The following is an 18,541-nucleotide window of genomic DNA, read 5'->3' on the forward strand; positions in this document are numbered from 1 at the left end:
CAGATTGGCCCCAAAATCGTTGGCGCCCCTTGTGGTATTTCTTTAATTATATTCAGTGATGTCAAAATACAACAAAGCCTCGACTTTGCACAACACTCGAAAGATCAATCACTTGAATACTCAAGCAACCAAATTGGGGCTAGCAAAGCCATCAGAACCCAATGCTAACTCCATGGCCATCCTAGCGCGGACAGCAGGTATGCAGCAAAAACTAACTGATCTGGAGGGTCTTGGCACAAAAACAAAGTTTTTTTGAGCTTCTGGAAGCCCACTAGCAACCCACACACTACCCTGGTAGTCGAAAATCAGCAAGGGGATGTGTTAGAATACCCTTGGAGCACGCTCCTAGCCTGTGACTTGTTGGAGATATCATAGCCAAAGAGTGTGTTGATGTGATGTGTTGGTATGTAGTACTAGGAGATTTGGTACTAGTTCATGTGTGAGTGCCACATGTCACTATGGGAGCTATGCCATATGTACTTGCAAGTGGTTTAGAGAGGGTAAAATCCCTTTCGCTAAAAACAGCTTCAGGAGCCACGTTTGGCTAGCTCGCTTGGAAAGCAAGTAGAAAAGGCAAAATTTGCTTTGAAGCTTGTTTCTACCAGACAAAAACAGGGAGAGGCTACACACTTGCACCAAGTGCATATGGGATAAGCCCCGTAGTGGCACGTGGCACTCACACATGACTCACACATGAACTAGTACTAGATCTCTAAGTACTACACACCAACACATCACATCAACACTCTCTTTGGCTATGATATCTCCAAGACCTCCCTTCAGAGTAGAGAGTGTCAAACCCAGGTCGCCCAACACGCAAAAAGTAGACCAATCCTCCCTCCACCACAATACTGCAAAGAGCAAGTCCAACTATCCAACACCTCCCGTGTGATAGTTACTTCTGAGCTGTGCAACTAGCAAGGGTAGACCATCACTCATCACCCCCTTACTCTGAACTGGGTGGTTAATACCATCAAACCAAAGTAAAAGACAATACATTGATTTTTTGGAGACAACCCAAGGTAGAGTACCTCTTATTGACTCCAAATACATTCATTTTAGAGGGACAAGTCAAGGCTGAGAACCTTATGACTCAACACAAAAACACATGATCATCAGCTCAAAGAGGGATGGATCATGTAATATTGCAGATAAAGTGTGCTCCTCAGGTCCAGTAGATGTATCGTAAATATTCTCGAGCTTGTCCATGGTCTCCTTGGCTGACGTAGTGAGGTCAAGATGCTGTAGTAGTTTGTTAGCCATCCTCACACCAATAAGCAGCAGTGCTTTGTCATTCTGTTCATCCCTAGCTGAGAGTGGTGTTGATGAGTCTTCAGCATGAGGACAAGGCTCCATAGTAGCAAACTGAGGTAACGGATTTCGCAGCAAATGAAGAGCCAGCAAGCTGAAATGAATGAGCAGCAAATAGAGGGGCTGGTCTAGGGCTCTGTCCAGCAGTTGGTGGATAGCCTCAGAGACTCCAAAATTCAAACCCTCATGAAAAGCAGCAAGAATACGCCTCAAAATGCAGAACTGAGTGAACCCAAGTCAAAAAAACAATAAGTAGATACCCTATAATGCAAGAATGAGCCAAGGGAACAGAACTTGTGGGCGTGATGACTGCTCAAGGTACTGCAATTCATCCGAAACCCTCGAGGAGGTAGCTGTAGAGGTGCCAAATGCAAAAGTATATCTCGAAAGTTGTGAGGCAGTTCCAAGCTACACCAAGATGCTGTAGTAGATGTGTAGTTGTACCAAAATGCACCATCAGGTCCAAAACTGATCAGGCGGTTCTCTAAAGTGTTCCGAAATGAAGTAGCAGCCCTCCACAATGCAACCTGGCTGATAGGCGAAAATGCAATAGCAGCTCCAAACTAGGTCAGAAAAGCCTGCAAGGGCCTCAAAATTCTGCAACCAATGCCCACAGGTGGTCAACTTCTGCTGCAGCATCCTGGAAACCCTGATTTTTGGCGACAGAAAGCTCTGAAATGACCTCGAGCCTCGAGGGTCCACACGTGCAAAGAACGCCTTGGAGACTGTGCCGACTAACCAGCTAATAGGCTGCCTAGAAGAGCACCTAGAGCTCCACTAGATCCCGAAAAGAGGCGGCTATAAAGGCAGGCTGTGGAGAGGCCCTAGGTGAGTAGGAATGAATGCAAAAAGGCTGCAAGGAGAGGCAAAACTGAGCACAGGAGGCTATGGAGAAAGAGGCGGTTATGGCAAAAGACCTAAACGGGTAGGGGCAGTTGACAGGTAGAGGTAGAATGAGGAAGAACTGAGGCGGGTAAGAGGAGAAGAGCTGAGCAAAGTTGGGTTAGGTTAGGGCAGAGAGATGATGACGTAATAGGGTGGCTATGGTAGGACTAATCTGCTTTGATACCATGTTTGAAACATGGTATGTGTGTGTGTGTGAGAGAGAGAGAAAGAAAGAAAGAAAGAAAGTGTATTATTGTCCACTAAAGGCCAAAATGGGCCCATGGGACATCAAGAACTCTGCATACAAGATAGCACAAAATCAACGTGCCACAAAGAAGAGGCATCGTCGAATATCATTTAAGTGCTACGCAATACAATGCAAGTGAAAGTACATAATGTCAAATCTTAGCCTAAATACAAAGTAAACTAGATGCAAGGAAACCACCCCTGGGTGCCAAAAGGGGGGATGAGTACAATATGCCAATGCAAAGATACAAGTCCAGGTGTCACGGAGTCTGAGAACCAAAATAATACTGGAAATCCTGTCCATCGACTCTGCCTCCTGCTATGAGAGAGAGAGAGAGAGAGAGAGAGAGAGAGAGAGAGAGAGAGAGAGGGGCTAGGGAGTGCAGAAGTGGTACACAAATGTAGAATCCATTCACGCTTTCATTCATTCATCAAGTATGACAAGACAAGTGAAGTACAAGCCTTATATAGGCTACACACTCACACACTTGCACCCCCTTGCCCTTGACCCTAGGAATTAATGCACTAGGTTACCACTCTAGGGCAAGGGCTGTCACATGTAAAGAGGCAAATAATCTCAACAAAGTTCACTTGTTGTGAACACCCTGCTCAAGTAACAGATATCACTGCCAAAGCCTATACTAGGCTTGAGGATGCCCCTAAAATACACCATAAAGATCCCAGGTTGGGATATGTGCTGCAATCTCAAAAAATTATCTAAAAAACCAGCGGGTGAACAAGGCATAAACCCAACTGAATGCTTGATATTACCTGCAAAAGCAAACCCGAGTGGCACGAGGGCCAACAATTGCAAGCAATTCAGAGGGAAAAGAGGTCCGAATGCAAGCAGTAACAGAATTGAATGTTTACCAAACCCAAACCCAAGCAAATGGGCTGCAAAATGCCTATAAAAAGAGCTCCAAGGTGAACTCTGAATGATTTCCCACGAACTATATGTGCTTCCTTCAAGATTGCTTGCCTTAGCAAGCAATAAATGGCTGACTTTTATCTCTGTTTTGAAAAAAACAGCAAGTCCCCAACTGTATGGACTGAAAATGCACCTGGAAGGTGCAAAATATGAGCTGTCCTTGCACAATACTACCTGCGACAGATTCAAAACAGCAAGGAGAAGTTTCCACAAGCTCCAAAACAGTCTTGTGAGTGGTAGAAAAGCTTCTAAACAGCAAAGCAGTCCTGAAAAACACCTTGAAAAGCATGTCCAGCTCTCACGAAATAGGCTCCTAGCCTAGGAATGATTGCTGGGTTTGAAAATCAGCAACAAATCCCTTAAAAACCAGGTTCAGCTGGCCGTTTTTGTAACAGGTCCAAAATGAGGTCGCCCAGCCCAGAAGAAGCTCCCATAGTGCTCAAAAAGAGGTGCCTAGCCTTGGACTTGCTATTAATAGGAGGCACTGGCTGGTCCAAACCAGCTCAAAATCAGCAAAAAACCTCCAAAATATGGCCAAGTTCCAGAACAGCGCTAGAACTTCTCTAGAAGTGGCGCCCGAGCAAGATGACCTTAGTTGAAGTGGCTGCTAGCAAGGCGAACTGTTTGCCCCAAGTTCTTCGTGACAAAAGTGAAGTTTTTCACGATAGAATCGAAGTTAGAGGCCGTGGGATGTGCGAGGAGAGGGGTGGGAGCGAAGGGGAACCTGCTTTGATACCAGAGTTTAGAAATGGAAGTGAGAGAACACGAGAGAATGGAGCTGAAGCAACCTGGAATGAAATTGCAGCAACAACAATGAACTACAAAGCTAGGGTTGTCATAGAGATGAAACCCTTGAATGAACCCTAACTAGGGTTAAAAGATGTGTGGTGACTAATTCATCCACCAACTCAACCTCTAATTGAGGATAGGGATATAGGGAAAAAGTTCCCCTGGGTCCTTATTACATAACATTGGCCATTGCCTTAGGAAATATAAATATTTCTAGCATAAATGCATATCTAAAAATACAAATAAACGAATTCAAATTCAAGTCTACATCTGGATCTAATCTAAATCCATATATATGTACATGCATGTGTGGTGTAAAGACATATATGCATGTGCACACACGCGTGCATGGACACGCACTTGCACACTTTTTTTTGGGGGGTAAATGGTTGTACCAAGAAGCTCAGTTCTTGGAAACTTGTTAGACACTGAGAGGATGTCACAAATTTATACTTCTCTCAAGAAAAAAAAGAAAATCTTGTTTTAATTCGGTCAAAGAAAGCTGACTTTGGTTAACTAGAACAAGTCTCATTTTTCCATTGCTTTGCATTGGTTAAGGAGTAGTGTGGGGATGCCCAGAAGGGACTAGGATTAGTCCAAGAACGAGAATGCATACATTTGCTAATCTCTAATAGTGAGCTCATTTAGGGTGGTAGAGGACATCCTAGGTTAGATCAGTGGCAGAGAAGATGGGAATGGACTTTGAGCTCAGTCTGGGGTGCTCTGGCTGAAAACAAATGTGATATGCGAATGTTGAGAGCATTAAACATTGTAGACACACCGATGAAAAAGTGAGAGCAAGTAGAACAAGAGGGTAGGCATTTAATCATGTTGGCTAAATGAAACAAGCGACAAAACTGCTGGTGCAATCAACCATCATGAGATAAATGTTGTTTCTTTGCTCAAACTTGGTGCTTTGTTCGAACACTTGCTCTGGGGTATCCAACGAAGCAAATTCAAGTTGCTATCCCCTTGAATTTTTACGAAGGCGACACCGTAATATGTACATAGGCACGCCCTTATTTTGGCTGAAGATACTTTGGGTTTGACTATTCTAATGTACGTAGCAACCGATGGTTATCACATTTTGTTTCTTGCCCACTCATTAATGTAACACCAAAAGCCTTGCTTTGAAAAACAACCATCCATTATGTATATGATACTTGCTTGGTGACCTATCCAATGTGACATTCAACCAAAGATTTTCCAAAATTTGCAGTCAATTCCCCATATTGTAAAATATATGACTCATTTTAATTTGCTTTAATGATGAATGACTATTTGAAACAGAAGAAGGGGTTGATGATTGATGCATGGACTTCTTAGAAGCGATACAATCTTGGAGACATCCTTGATATGCTTGCAGTATATTGGGCAAATTTTCATATGCAAATCTTCAGCTTCTATAGGAAACTCCTAGCTTGTGATCTCCTTCACAAGGCAAATGTGATTTGAGTCACATTGTAGCCCGAGTACTTCCTTGATGGTGAGTAGGTTTGCTTCTCACATCAACAAAGCTACAAAACCAACCTCAAGATTCTTGTGCTTCTCATCGTTGGAAAGACCAAATGTTATGCAGGAAAGCGGACACCCAATGACTAAAGAAAGGCCAATTACGACCTTAAAATTGTTTGCATCATCTTGTTGAATGTTTAACACTTTTGCGTTCGATTTCTCAATTCTATAGTCAATGGTGGGAAGGGGAAAACATGAGTTGATGGTTATTTTGTTCAAGGCTTTGTAATTTATGCAAAGCTTGGCTATGCCAACCTTTTTGTGGTACTTCACTGAATTATATGGAAGATGCATGGGGCGATTTCTCAAATTGTCTATCAATCGTGTTGTGGTGATACTGACTCTTGAGCGTACACTTACCGGTTCTCCTAGGCCTATTGAGAGGGAGATTTGTTGGCAAATGGGTGCTAAAAAACAACCCATCAAATGCTATTTGTAGTTTGCTACAACCTAGGCACGGGCAAGTGTGCTCGTTGTTAGTGGCCCCACCCCTTAGCTTTCATTGTATTTTTCTGTTCTGTCTAATGGACCCTTTGAACTTTCATAGCCAATAAACTTTCTTTCTTTCTTTCTTCTAGATATTTATTGATGTAGTAAAACAACAGTGTGCTCCGTTTTGGATTGTTGTCATAATGTAAATAGCAAAGACCATAGAGGATTCAACCAATAGCTGTTACTCTTTCGAGTACCTAAGATCTCATGGTCGGAGCTGTCCACTGCGCCCCATGACAAATCATGGTGTTGAAGGGGACCAATTCGGAAATTTCTTATGCAAACCCGATTCTTCTAGCCATGGCTTCAAATAACCTTACTTGGTGGGAATTCTACGACGTGGATGCTTCTCCTCGGGATTATTTTTGAGCCCTTTGTTGTGGATGCTGGAAGGGCACCATCTTCTCCTTTTTGCTTTTGAAATTGTGGAAAAAATGCACCTGTTGCTGCTGTTATGGTTCCCACGTTGGTCATTCTTCTTTTGGTTGGGTTGCCATTTACTACCTCTTTACTTGTTGAAGAACGAGATGTTTGACATGTGTTATAGTTGGGATTTGGACCTCTAATCATCATCTCAAAGTGTGTGCAAGGTCAAAGAACTCGTTATATGATTTGGATTGGTGGCTTGTTAAGTCCACATGATGTAACTTGGGTCTAACCAAGAGTATGTCTTATCCGAGGTTGTCACTTGAGCTAGCACAAGATGGGTTCGGAGACATTGGATGGTTGTCTTAATGATAAAAGTTAGTACTCGTTAGGTTTTTTGAATCATTAACAATACACAAAACATAATGAAGTTTTTGAATCATTAAGGGGCTAGGAATTTAATACTTTAAAATTATCAAAAGCTATGTCCTTCATCTTCTAAATTCTATGACAATGTTTGCGTATTTCATTACACTAAACATGATCATTTTCAGCTTATGCTACCAAAATGTTGGTTTGAATTGTTTACTTTGTTTGCCAACTTTGATTGTAGGCGTTGTTTGTCAACTTTGGATTGGCGCAGGACAAAGATGGGAATTGCTATTTGAGGTTGTGCAATTCTTACTTGTTGTTTGTTCTTTAATCACAATGAAAGGATTGCTTTATGCATTTATTCTAATCTATACATGCTAATATAGATTTGCACTAAAATGAGTTTTTCAAAGGGATTGACAATTGAACAAAATCATCCTCATGTGCAAGGAAGTAATGAGAAGATCCTGGAAGTATAAAAAAACAATGGTCATGGCGAATGCCAAGAGAACTCTTCTAAATCAAGAAGTCTATAAAATGGATTGTGGATGGTAAAATTGATCATTGTCATAGACTAAAAAGTATTTCATACGAGATCTCTTAGTCAGTCTAAGTATAGTATCACAAGGGGTAAAGGGCAAGGACATGCAGACTATGGGAATGAATGACAAAACTGAATAGCGCATGAAAGCTGAGAGAAATCATATTGAACTTATATGAGCGCGGTTTTACGAGTTGGCAAGATCTTTTGTAAATTGAATAGAGGAAAAAGTCTACTTAAGTATGGACGTTGGGTTAAAAGCGAGTGCTTTCTCTCACATGATTGATAGATGATCAAGATGAATGGATGTGACTATAGTTTGATGGAGGTCTTGAATCGCGTGTTATGATTTTATTTTCTATTAGATGCAAATAGATGGTCCTAAAAAGGAATGCAAACATACATTACCAAAACAAGCGAGTACAAGTACTCGTGAGCACTATCCTTAGAGGGACAAGTTGATTTGGGAAGAGAGAGAGAGAGAGAGAGAGAGAGAGAGAGAGAGAGAGAGAGTTTATTAAAGTCTTCGGAAGATCGATGGGTCTATGAGACTGGGAAAAACCTGATACAATGAGCTGTGGTATTGGAGCTACTAAACGAGCATCCATACCAATGCAGAATGCAGAAAATGCAAAATGATAGTACTAATCCTAAGTACAATATAGTCATATCTCGACTATATATATATCAATCTTAGCATCATCTTCGACATCATCATAACCATTATCATCATCATCAACAGCAGTAGGACATCAGGATGGATGGGGTTGTGGAAGTGGAGGCATGAGGTCAGCAATAGAGGGCTGTCGCCCCCCCAAGGGTGCAGTACTGGTACATCTCCTAGTCATAGCTCTGCGTCTGACTAGGGCCACGGTGGACCCCGTCTATTGGGCTCCGACCCTAAACAAGAAGGGAATGTCCCCAAGTATGATCTGTGAGTCAACCCTCTGTCTGAGCTGTTGGGTCACAGGCTCCGGGTCACGGTCATGTCGAGGCCTTCCCTCGTGGGGGTCTATGTGATCTGGCTGAAAGAACTCCGTGATAGAGCTCTGAGAGGTATCAGTCGAGGGAGAAGTCTATTCATGCCTCCGTGCTTGGAGTATCCTATCGCGGTGTCTGAGCACCTCATGAATCAAAGCAGCCAAACATTGTTGGTCTGGGTAGGAGAAGAAACGGGCCAAAACTATCTCTGAAGAGGCAGTAGAAACTCCCTCGGATCTCATAGTAGACAGGACATCTGAAGATGAAATGCTCCTCTGTCTCAATCTCCTGCATGTCACCTAGTGTGCATATGCGCCTCTCCCTGGGTAACCGCTCCGCTCTGCGGCTCTTAATACGAAGTCTGTGTGAAGAGACTCGGAACTGCCCAAGAGAGATCCTCAGCGAGTGGGGTAGGTGAATTTGCGTGTATCCTGGTGGATCAATGAAATCCTCCGTTGTGATATGTAAGAAGTGATCTCTGTAGAAGCCTAGCTTCACTGGAAGATCACTCGGGCTCAGTGTAGCTGTAGTATATCCTCACGGATAATTTGGTTGACCTCATGAGATAGGAGGGGAGAACGGAGCATCCATGCTGTACTGGAAAAGGCAAGTGCCATAGAAGAGGACAATGCTAGCCATGGTATCCTGCTACGCCCAGATGTGTAATCCCCATACTCCCTGACTCGGTACAGATACGTGATGTCTTGAAATGCAGCATCTAGCTGTAATGGGGGTGACCCAAACTCTGCCAAAATGATCTGGTGAGGGACGGATGGCTTACCACGGATCATCCGTGATAACATGAGAACCTGTAGCGGCTCCGCCTTGGCCCACTCTGTATTCGACAAGTCTGGCCCCCATCATGGACTGCAGTACATCCTTGCTGGGCGGACCAAGGAGTCAAAAAGCAACCCTTTGGTCCGTGGATCCTGAAAGTGAGAGCAGAAGGAATGTCTCTCTAGCCTAGCCAATGAAGCATATCCTCTGCTCAGGCGTGCACGTATTGCGGGTCTCATGGTGAAGATGGGTCCGGAAAAGACGGCCCGAAGGTAAGTGTATGATGAAACTATCTTTATAGGGGACGCATCAAATGTGAAATGCTCATCTCGCACGACAAGTCGAGATGTATTGAAGATCATAACCTTGGTTTTACCCAAGTTGACCTTCAAATCATGAGACTCAAAAAAGGACTGTAGTGCGTCAAGGTGTCTCTGGAGCCCCTCTGCTGAGGACGACAAGAGGGCCACGTCATCTGCATAGAGTAATATCTGGATCAACGTGACCGCGAGGGAGCAACCTACCTCACCCTGTGCTTGCATCACTGTCTCGAGCTCGTCGATGTAGAGGCCAAACAAGGTAGGTGATAATGGGCACCCTTGCTTGACCCCGATAGTGCTCATGATCTCGTCTGTCCATCCAGATCCTGTCTGGACTCTGCCTGAAACTCGCTCATAAAGTGCTATGACAGCCCAAATGATCTCCTGGTCGTAACCCAAATCTGGTAGGCGTCATATGAGGCGGACTCTCGGAACGGTGTCAAATGTCTTGCGGAAATCCACAAAGCAACAGTAAACCCTCTGCTTCCATGTCCTTGCCTCCTCAATGATACATTTGAGTGCGAGAATATGGTCCATGGTCCCATGATCCCACCTGAAAGGAGCCTGTCTGGCTGCTCTGAGCCGTTGATACTCCGCAAATCTGTTGACCTCGGAATCAAGTATTGATGCATAAATCTTGGACATGAAATGGTGGGGGAGGGGAGAGATTGGGAGGGGGGAGGAAAGAGGGAGGGAGAGAAAGAGAGAGAGAGATAGCACGCAAAATAGAAAGGAGTATGGGTATTGGATGAGTGGGGCAACGTGGCCTAAAATAACTGGAGGGACACTTTTTTGAAAAGTGTAAGGGACACTCAAAAACGTCATATAGTCATTTGGACCATCCAAAAATTATATGCTCCACTTTTGCGTACAAAGGTTATAAATATGTATGTATGTAGGTGTACACACACACACTTTTTTTTTTTTTTTGGGTGAGAAGGAATATTTTATTGCTGTGAAATAATTACATTCATAGTTACTCCAAAAGCGGAGTAATTACTATCCAACCGAAAATCTCAGTATAAGCCATATATACATCATGATCAATCAAATGACTCTGAAAGCAATCATAAAACGATTGCCGCAGAGATCGTTGGAAAAAAACTAAAGATGAAAAAATTAGGATCACCAAAGACTCTATGATTTCTGTCCATCCATAGAGTCCAAAGTGCCCAATAGGGCACCCAAACAAAAAATAAATCAAAACCGTGTCTAGCGGGATGAAAACCAAATAACCAGAAGAACCTCCCAAAAGTGTCAGTAGGAAATCTCGCTCGAAGCCGATGACGAATGAGAGCGAGGAAATCACAAGTATGTGGACAATGCCAGAAAATGTGTGGCACAGATTCAACAGGATGTAGACATATGTGGCAAATAGTCGGGGCAATATGTCTATGCACGAGTAACTGCCCAGATGGAAAAATGCCAAGTAGGACTTGCTAGAGGAAAAGTTGTCGAAGAAAGGGACTTTATAATGCTAAAGGAGACATAGTCGCTTTTGATGGGCGATCCATATGCCAAACAGAATTGGCTCTGTCAGAAACCCAAGACGGAGGTAACAACACTTTATACAGAGAAGGCAGTGTGATATGTGACAGCTTCAAAGGACGGGTTGAAGAAGAGGAAGAATGAAGAGTCCAATCCTCAAGCCTATCCTGAAGTTCCAAGCGAGGTACTGGCAAGAAAGGTTGAAGCATTTCTGAAATTTTGTGCCATAAAGGATGGTAATGAGCTCCCAAACTATACTTGCTAGCAGCCGCAGAAAAAGATAAAAGAGTGCCATCATCTTGAAGTACATCCGCCACAGAAGCAGTATCTTTGAAAGATATAAAATAAGAATGCGTGGGTTCTTGTATAGCCAAAGGAGGGTGAAATACTTTGGACCAATAAATATTCTCAGCCCTCAAGGAATTTCCCAACAAAGAATCCCTACCATTCCATTCCAAGTGGGATAAGATATGCTTCCAATCAAGAAGCAAACGAGAGACAAAAGGGCAGCCTCTGATCTTGCCTTGAATAGAGCCAAATAGAAAATCCCAATGTGTAGGTTGCCAATGCCCAAAAGCAGAAGTATCAATATGCAACAAAAGAGAGCAGATCATATAAGCCCAGGGTTGATCCCCTTGCATAAACTGCAACATCATTTTTTCCCCTATGAGCAATTATATGCATTTGAATATTGAGTATGTTCAAACCCCCGTGCATCTTTGGAGAACAGAGACGATGCATAGAGAGTAATTTGAGACTTTTCTTGCCATTTTTTGAACGCCAAAAAATCTCCATGATAGCAGACATAAAGGAAACTAGATCTGTCTTAGTAAACATGATGAGGGGCAGATAGAATTGTATGTATGCTATTTAAATGGATTGTGTTATTCGCAAACGAACATGTAATGGTCAAGTTGCAAGCTTCCAATATTCAAGTTTTTTCCTCAGCTTTGTGAGCACCCAATCAGTTCGTTGAGAACGAGTGAGTCCCCAACAGAGTCTTTCCACTCTTTCCTTGTGTCTGCAAATCCTTCGTGCATGACATCATAAACCAGTTGTGCTTCAACAGAATCATGCACGGGGTCATGCTGACCCTCAACCTGCTTTTGCTTTTTGCATTGAACCGATCGATCCTTAGGTTTTTTCATAAGAGTATTCAGCTATATCTTCTGAAGAAGATGGAACCCAAGAAGAAGGTACCTGTAAAGTGATAGAAGAGAAGAAACAGTCCCGAAAAAGCCCACAAAGAAGAAGGAAACAAATACACACACACACACACACACACACCCCCCCCTGTACCTATACATACATAATATAACTACACATATATGTATACTTTTTTTTGGGGGTATGTCTATGTACACACACACTTTTTTTGGTGAAATAATTGATTGATTATATTATATGAGTAGTAACCTCAAAGAAAGGTTCTACAATTACATCAACTGAAAATTTCAGTATATGCCAAAAAGACCTCATGACCTATGCAGCGAGTCTGCAAGCAATCAAAGAAAGATTGCTGCAGAGAACGCCTAAAAAAGACAAACAGAGAGAATGTAGGATCACCAAAGACTTTACAATTCGTGTATGACTATAAAGTCCATAGTGCCCAGTAGCGAACCCAAACAAAGAAAAGATGAAACTCTGGTCTAGATGGATGAAACCCAAATAGCTAGAAGAACTTCCCAAACGGAGCAGATGGGAATCTCGCTTGCAGGTGCTGTCGAAGCAGATCAAAAAACTCACGAGAGCACGGACAATGCCAAAACAAGTGAGGCACAGTCTCCGAAGAAGCAGAACACCTATGGCAAAGTGAAGGAGCAATGTGTCGATGAGCTAATAGCTGTCCAGATGGAAACACTCCCAAAAGAACTCGCCAAAAGAAAACCTGTTGTCGAAGCGGTACTTTATAGGCCCAAAGTTGCTGTAATCTTTTCCTCCACCACTTGGCTGGGCAATGCATTCGCTAAACAGAATCACCTCTCTCTGAAATCCAAGGTTGACGCAAAAGGATTTTATACAATGCAGGTACAGTGATCTGAGATAGCCTCAAAGGACGAGAAGAGGACCTTGGACAAGTCAAAGTCCAATCTTCTAGTCGGTCCTGGAGCTCCAAAGGAGGAATCGGAACAAAGGGCGAAAGCATAGAAGTAATTTGTCGCCACAAAGGACCATAATGAGAGCCCAATCCATATGTAGTGGCTGCTAGACGAAAGGGGAGCACAGTACCAGCATTATCTATAACATCAACAACCGAGGTGATGCCTTTAAACGAGACAAAGTAGGAACGTCGAGGTTCCTATAAAGCCAAGGGAGGCTGAAAAGACTTTCGACCAGTGAATGCTTTCAGCTCTCAAAGAATTCCCAAGCAAAGATTGCCGTCCATTCCATTCCAGATGAGAGAGAACATGCTTCCAGTCAAGAAGCAAGCGGGAGACAAAAGGGCATCCAGGCAAAGTGCCATCAGTGCAGCCAAAAAAGAACTCCCAATGATCGAGTTGCCAATGACCAAACGCAGAAATAGTGATATGAGTGACCAGAGTCCTAATCATAGGAGCCCAAGGCTGATCACCTTGCAGAAATTGCAGTAACATTTTCCCCCTGTGGACAAGAATATGCACATGAATATCCATGATGTTCAATCCACCATGCATCTTGGGAGAACAAATGTGATGCATCGAAAACAGCCTGAGATTTTTTCTGCCATGTTTGGATCGCCAGAAGAGATCCATAAAGATAGACATGAAAGATGTAAGATCTGCCTTAGTGAACATGATCAATGGCAAGTAAAATTGAATATATGCCACAAGGATGGACTGCACTATTCAAAGATGAACGTGCAAAGGCCTGATTGCCAGTTTCCAATACTCAAGATTTTTCCGAAGCTTAGCCAAAACCCAATCAGTTTGTTCTGGGCGAGTGAGTTTCCACCCCAAAGGGTAACCAAGATGACGAAATTGAGTGGGTGGAATGATATCCCCGGGCCATAATAGACTATGCCAGTATTTGGAATGCAAAGGGAGCAGCTTAGACTTCTGAAAATTAACATGAAGACCAGCTGCCAAACCATAAATAGAGATGGCCTGCATCAAGGCACCAAGATCATGGGGCGTATTCTTCGGGGTAAAGAAAGAATCATCAGCATAAGCTTGAGCAACCATGCTGCGATTAGCATCCAATTCCAATCCATGAAGTGATCCTGTAGCCACAAGATGATCAATATATTGCAGCATAGGATGAGTAGCAATGGCATACAGTAAAGCACTGAGAGGGCATCGTTGGCGGACCGAACAACGAAGAGTCCACTCATCAGAGATATCCCTAGAGATAATGCAAGCCGCATTGCTATCTCTGTAAAGCCAGTAAATAACCGGCTGCATTTTTTGTCCAAACCCCAAAGCTCGCATAGTTTGCGAGATGAAATCCCATTGAACTGTGTCAAAGGCTTTTGCAATATCTACCTGCAAGAGTAGAACATCCTGCTGCGTGTATTTGGCATGTTCAATCCCAATATAAGCATTGGCAATGTTATCTGTGATATGGCGACGTGGAACAAAGCCATATTGGGAGGGGTGCAACCCATCATGCAGATAATCTTTAATCCGATCAACCACCATTTTGGCAATGATCTTGTAAATGACTGGCATGGGCCTCCAATCACCCAGTGAATCACATAGCTGCTTTTTTGGAATCAGCTTGAGAGGACCCTTTTTCCATGACAAAGGCATCTGCTGATTTTGCCATGCTGTATTTACCATTTGCAGCAAGGTGAATTTAAGAAGATCCCAGAATGCAAGAAAAAATTCAACAGTGAGACCATCCCATCTTGGAGATTTCCATCTACGACAGGATCTCAGTGCGTCAGACAATTTCCTTTCAGTGAAGGGATGTTCAAGTTCCAAAGCCTGAGCATCAGACAGAATTGGATGAACATGCTGCAAAAGAAGCTGACGTGGAGACACGACTCAAGGAGAAAGAGTATCTAGATGCCCAAAATGAGTGGAGAAGTGCTGCACACATAAATCAGCAAGCTCTGAACGAGATGTTGACCAAGAACCATCAGGCATCCGGATCCGACAGATATTGGCAGCCTGTCTTTTGTAGTGTAAACTCTAAACAAATTGCTTGGAAGAGCAGCCTTTATCCAAAAATGCCCGTTGTCTGGATCGAGTTTCCCATTTAGAAAGCTTTCTGTGATCATTAGATTGAAGAGAGAATTGAGCCTGACATAAGAGCATGCTTTCCTCTGAAGACAAAGGGCGAAGATGAGCAAGCTCAGTCAAACTTTGACATGTAAATTTGGCATGTGCTACAGTCTCCCTTGTGGCTTGCATATAGGATTTGCCATAATCTCGAATAACTGCTTGCATCCGAGCAACAAAAGCTTGCCAGGCATAATGCAAACCAATGCGTATCTGACGAGAGAGAGGCTGAATAGGATCAAAGACCAAGGCTTTAAAGTCAGCATGCTCCAGATAACTATTATCAATCAGCAAAAGCCTTGCAAGGCAATCTGTCAGTGGGAAATTCATGTAAGGAAAGCCTCAACCAAAGAGAAGCATGATCCGAATGTGTGAAAGCATGATCAACCCAAATTTGACAAGTAAAGGCATCACAATGCTGTGGATCAATCTAATACCATCTGTCCAAGCGTGCCCGATAAGAAGATTGAACATTATGCTGAAAGGTATAACCCGGAAGCATGGGCTGTAATTCCTTCTAGAGATCAACCAGGCGCAACTGAAGCAAAAAATCAGACCATGCCTGTGTTTCAGAAGCCAATATATGAGTGTGGCCTGAGGTGTTGTCACCCGATTGAGGGGCATTATTAAAGTCACCACAAATGAAGGCATGTTGTCGCCATGGATAAGTATGCATGGCAGCCCAGATCAAAGCTCTATCACGAGAAGACTGGGGGGCATAAACCGATGCAAATTCAAAAATTTCCCCTTGAACAAGGCATTGAACAATAATCCATCTACCATGGCGATCGTTGAGATCCACAACAGGTTGAAGGTCGTGCTTTACCATAAAAGCCACACCAGAAAAGGAGTGCTCTCCAACATAGAAGATATCATAACCAGCAAAATGGCCTATTTGACCAGCATACATATGCTGATTATGCTCTTGCAAAGCAATTATATCAGGCTGCAATTGCCTGATATACATCCAGACCAGTTTCCATTTGCGACCATCACACATTCCCTGTACATTGAGAGTAACACACTTCAGATGATCAAGCATATTTACAGTTATGGGACAGGTATGTACAGCAACTTACGGGCTGTCTACGTCTGCATTTCCACCTCAATGTTCGGGCCTCTGCCCTAGGATGAAGGATCAGCCTAAGGAGAGGACAAAAGTGCAGCAACTTCTTCTTCAGGAAACAAGGTTCGATTTGCAGTCACAGCAGCCCAGGTCAAGCCAACACCAGAGTTTTCAGGAGGTGTTTTCCCATGAGAGGATGCACCACTCCAAGTCTGAGAAGGCAAAGGTCGCCTGGGGGAGATCACTTTGCGAGGAGTTTGCCATCCCTCAGTCAAAAAAATTTCTCCTTTCCCCTGAGGTGGAGAGGACAAAGGCACAGGAAAAGAAGCATTACCATGTGAGACAGCCGGGGCTTTGCCTTTGTCTTGAACAGAGAAAAACTGTTTGACCCCTTTGTTTTTGACCACAAAAGAGGCATTTGCATTCTTATTCAAAGGCTGAACCATTTCAGCTTGCACTGGCATCCGTGGAGCTCGGGAAGGGCATTGTGAAGGCATGTGCCCACATTGCTTGCATTCAAAGCAAGCACCTGAAAACAGCCCCTACTTGAGCTTGTAAAAGGCACTCCCCATGGAAACATTATTCACAGTGACCGAATATGAAGATGGAGTGGGATGATCTGTATCGCACAAAATACCACCTTACCGAGCGAAGCTGCAATTTTAGGTAGAAGAGAAGACAAGCATTGAGGAAAATCCACAACTTCTACCCAAACAGGGCAACGATGCCGAATCAATGCTTGGTAATCCCGGGTGGGAGACCAAGGCAGAACATGGACCATCTGCTGGCCATATAAAAGAGGAGAGTGCTCCAGCAAAACCTGACGGTGCTCCTCATCAGCCATGATGATCTCAAAAAGCCCCTCGCTGCATAATGAACTTTTTTGACATAAGAACCACCCAGGGTTCGAGTCAACCAATTCCCAACATCTGCAGCAGCAGGCATCCGTCCTGGGAAGAAAATTATAATGGCATGCTTTGCATACTCCTTAACTGGATCAAATATATCATCCACTTCCACCATAATGCCAGTGGTGGGAAGTGGATCTTTCCAACCTTTACGGGTGTCTTCAAACCCTTCATGCATAACCTCATAAACAAGCTGAGCCTCAGCACAGTCATGAAGGGAATCGTCTGAATCCATCACTTGTTTTTGTTTCTTGTTGGAAACCGACTCGTCTTTGTGAAAGGTTTTCTCATAGGAATAATCCGCCATTCGAGTTAAGGAAAAAACTTGGAAGCAGCAATGCTTTACAAGGAGGAAAGCACAGCAGGTACAAAACTGTACGGTGTTTTCCTAGCTGTACGGACGTAATCGTACGGATTTTGGACAGTACGAATTTTTTTTTTCTTGACAGGCAAACTGTACGGACTTTCTAACGAAACGGACTGTACGGACAAATTGTACGAAATTTTTTGACTGTACGGACACACACGCACGCGTGCACACATACATGCGCGCGCGCACACACACATGTTTTGGGTGAAATCTTTGATTGATTATATTATATGAGTAGTAACCTCAAAAAAGGTGCTACAATTACATCACCTGAAAGTTTCAGTATATGCAAAAAAGACCTCATGATTGTAGCGGGTCTGCAAGCAATCAAAGAAAGATTGTTGCAGAGAACGCCTAAAAAAGCCAAACAGAGAGAAAGTAGGATCACCAAAGACTTTACAATTCCTATATGTCCATAAAGTGAATAGTGCCCAGTAGCGAACTCAAACGAAGAAAGGATGAAACTCCGGTCTAAATGGATGAAACCCAAATAGCCAGAAGAACTTCCCAAACGGAACAGATGGGAATCTCGCTCGCAGGTGCTGTTGAAGTAGATAAAAAAACTCACGAGAGCACGGACAATGCCAAAACAAGTGAGGCACAATCTTGGAAGAAGCAGAACATCTATGGCAAAGTGCAGGAGCAATGTGGCGATGAGCTAATAGCTGTCCAGATGGAAACACTCCCAAAAGAACTCGCCAAAAGAAAACCTGGTGTCGAAGCGGTACTTTATAGGCCCAAAGTTGCTGTAATCTTTTCCTCCACCACTTGGCTGGGCGATGCATTCGCCAAACAAAATCACCTTTCTCTGAAACCCAAGGTTGAGGCAAAAGGATTTTATACAATGCAGGTACAGTAATCTCAGATAGCCTCAAAGGACGAGAAGAGGACCCTGGACAAGTCAAAGTCCAATCTTCTAGTCGGTCCTGGAGTTCCAAAGGAGGAATCGGAACAAAGGGCGAAAGCATAGAAGTAATTTGTCGC

The 18,541-nt window shown here is 43.4% G+C and overlaps 1 protein-coding gene across 2 annotated transcripts in view; it reads left to right on the top strand.

Moving 5' to 3' along the window:
* The window catches only part of OVA9 (glutamine-tRNA ligase, putative / glutaminyl-tRNA synthetase, putative / GlnRS), a 187,316-nt gene that overhangs the window by 73,203 nt on the left and 95,572 nt on the right, over positions 1–18,541 (top strand). For both annotated transcript variants that reach the window (XM_087373033.1, XM_087373034.1), the window contains one exon: positions 7,146–7,201. In XM_087373033.1, the coding sequence (XP_087229159.1) occupies positions 7,146–7,201 (56 nt within the window). The remainder of the gene's footprint in view (positions 1–7,145; positions 7,202–18,541) is intronic.

This window comes from Dipteris shenzhenensis, chromosome 3, assembly GCF_047967505.1.
Source record: "Dipteris shenzhenensis isolate YYH24624 ecotype China chromosome 3, Dip_SZ_1.0, whole genome shotgun sequence".
Classification (NCBI taxonomy): Eukaryota; Viridiplantae; Streptophyta; class Polypodiopsida; order Gleicheniales; family Dipteridaceae; genus Dipteris; species Dipteris shenzhenensis.